The following is a 2,741-nucleotide window of genomic DNA, read 5'->3' on the forward strand; positions in this document are numbered from 1 at the left end:
CCCACACAAGGTGAGAACAGAGGATGCAATACACCAAGCACACACTGGGTAAGAAAGCATACCCCAGTATGTCGCTTGTATTAAAATGACGGTCTGCTACGCGTGCTTGCTTGTGTGGTTGCTTGCATGTGGGCACATGGCTTTCTTCCCTTGGGAGCGTTGCTGCGTCCTGCTGCCCGCCGCCAGGTGCGGCTGCTTTGTAATCGCAAAGAAGAGTAATCAGCAAAATTGCACCACCGTCGGCCCAGGATGACACCATGATCGCACCTTGCACCTGGCCTGGCGCACGTCGCAAAAATGACTGATCCCACCGCCGCCCTCGCTCAAGTTTCTGACAGTGGCAGCGAATTCCACCATCGCTTTCCCATTCATGTTTGCAGTGACCATACAACCGCCACGGTCACAGGCACACAGTGCTGTCGCCCCCGCTGATACATTGCCTCTTGACGCCGCAGCAGCATGCTGGATTCAGAGCTTCAGCCGGGGGATACTGCAGTGTTCATATCAACACTGCGCTGCAGGTAGCACGCACAGCATACCGCCCTGTCACGTTCATCTTCCCATCCACCGCACAACTTAATTTTTCGCCTTGGTCTTGTTTGGCAAACCGTTTTTTTGTCAACCATGCGTACGTCTTGTATCTGTCTTTGTAACCTTGTTGGTTTGCTTGTTGCGAATTGCTGCCATTTCATAGCTGGTGTTGTAGACCGTAAATGTGAGCGCATGCTGCAGCAACGTGCTCGACGGAGCTGGTGGACAGCATATTACACACCACACCCATCCCTAGCAGGCATTGCGCCCGCACGTGACGGCAGCGGCGTCGTAAACTTCACTCAACTGATACTCTAACAACGCCAGCCAAGGCTGCGCTCAACCCGAGAAGCTGCCTGGCTGACCCCAGGCAGGTACAAGCCGCAACTCAAAGCGTATGCCACCCCCAACAGCCAGGCCTCACTTGGCCCCCAGGAACGATTTGACGCGCTCCAGCCAGCCGATATACTCGCGCTGCTCCTTGTCATACACGGCGTGGCGCAGGTACTCCTGTTGGTGGTTGGGCAGGGTGGTCGGAGGGGTGAGGGGGAGGTCGGGATACAAGTCAAGACAAAACCCCAGCCCCCAAGATCTCCCTGCAGCGCTTCTCACCCACGACCTTGATCACCACGTCAACCCAGCAGGACCAGCACGAGAGCCTTGATTGTTCCCTCTCATCTCTCCCCCCCCACACACACACACAGTACGCATGCACACACCCACCCTGGTTCCCCTGTCCCCAAGGCCTCACCCCCAGGTCCTCGTTGATGCCGCGCTCCTCCAGGTAAGACCCAAACGCTTCCTGCAGCGGCACAGGGAGCTCGTCGTACGCCGGACCTGGGGGGTTGAGAGGGGTTGCAGGTGCTCAGAGGGGTCAGATGAGGGACTGTAGGGTAGGTGACAGGCGGTTATGGGCAGTTAGAAAGGGCGCCGGCGCGGCGACGCGGTGCAAGTCCCGACCATGACGCCTGCACGTCAGCAGCAGGCACGGCAGATGGGCCGGCGGCGGCTCTGGTGGCGGCGGCGGCCCATGCGCAGCGGCGGTTCAGCGATCCCTGCGCACCCGTGTATGCGGTCGCGGATTCCGGGCCGCTCGCCGGTTCATGCGATACGTGCCGCACATCCAGGTAGGTGCCGTCGCTGACGCACTCAAATACCAGGGATGACTCGCCCTTGGTGACAGTCACGTTGAAGACGACCTGCGCACGCATGGGATGAGCGAGCGGCTGAGCGCGCATGGCCACATGCATAGGGTTTTTTGGAAGGGGTTTGTTGCAGCGTGCAGGTGGCAGGCAGGCGCGGCAGGCGCGGCAGGCGGGCAGGGCCCATGGCAGCCTGCGGAAAACAAATAATCCGCATTCACTCCCAGCTCAGCAATGAGCCAGCCGCCTGGGGGTCGCTGGGCGGACAATCGCTGCCGGCGTACATTGCGAGAATCGCCCTTCCGCTGCGTCTCCTCCAGAAGCTTCATCTCCCCAGAAGTCGGCACCACAGCGACCCACAACAACCCACGCGCGCGCACCTCCGAGCCGAGCTCGCCCTCGTCGCCCTCGTCCTCCTCCCCCTCCTCCAACTCCTGCGGCACGCCCTCCTGCAATCAGTCACAGGTGCGCCCAGCAGGGCGAGTCGAGAGTGTGACCGAGCGGGGCGCCGAGTACGGAGATGAGACCCTGCCACTGACCCGGCCTGCCCTCAATTGTGGCTTGCAATAGAACAATAACAGCAGCTCCGTACCGGCTGCCAGTAGCTTTGCGCATCATATCGGCAAAACCAACAACTGCGTGGGCGGAGGGGGTCAGTGCAGCAATGGCAACAACACAGCGGCTAAGCACCCCTTGCCGCCGCCTCAAATCGTCGCGCACAACCCATGCTGAGCCACCACCTGGCTTGGCCGGCCAGCCCACCAACCTGCAGATTTACGGCAGCATCAACGGAGATCGTCTCGCCCTTGTAGTCACGCTTGAGCGTCACCGTGCCGTCCCCAGGTGCGCCGCTGACAGTGAATGGAGCTGGGGGCCCCTTGGCCAGCGGCTCCGGCTGCTCGTAAGTGGTCTGCTCGTGCTGCAGCTCGCGCTTGATCAGCGAGTGCAGGTCATCAGACAGCGCAGGGCCAGAGGACGAGAAAGCCCGTGCCGCCTGCAGCAGCAGTGCGCGCCCGGCCGCCGCGACGGGCGCAGCAGAGTGAGCGGCGGCGGAGGCCACGGCCACGG

The 2,741-nt window shown here is 61.4% G+C and overlaps 1 protein-coding gene across 1 annotated transcript in view; it reads right to left on the reverse strand.

The window, feature by feature from the left end:
• Positions 1 to 2,741, reverse strand: part of MNEG_4420 (hypothetical protein) — a gene marked incomplete at both ends in the record, with an annotated part of 7,492 nt that overhangs the window by 2,173 nt on the left and 2,578 nt on the right. The window contains 6 exons of the mRNA XM_014047103.1: positions 268 to 274; positions 956 to 1,041; positions 1,283 to 1,368; positions 1,595 to 1,730; positions 2,054 to 2,122; positions 2,440 to 2,667. Coding sequence (XP_013902557.1) covers positions 268 to 274; positions 956 to 1,041; positions 1,283 to 1,368; positions 1,595 to 1,730; positions 2,054 to 2,122; positions 2,440 to 2,667 — 612 coding nt within the window. The remainder of the gene's footprint in view (positions 1 to 267; positions 275 to 955; positions 1,042 to 1,282; positions 1,369 to 1,594; positions 1,731 to 2,053; positions 2,123 to 2,439; positions 2,668 to 2,741) is intronic.

Source organism: Monoraphidium neglectum (genome assembly GCF_000611645.1).
Source record: "Monoraphidium neglectum strain SAG 48.87 unplaced genomic scaffold scaffold00613, whole genome shotgun sequence".
Lineage (NCBI taxonomy): Eukaryota > Viridiplantae > Chlorophyta > Chlorophyceae > Sphaeropleales > Selenastraceae > Monoraphidium > Monoraphidium neglectum.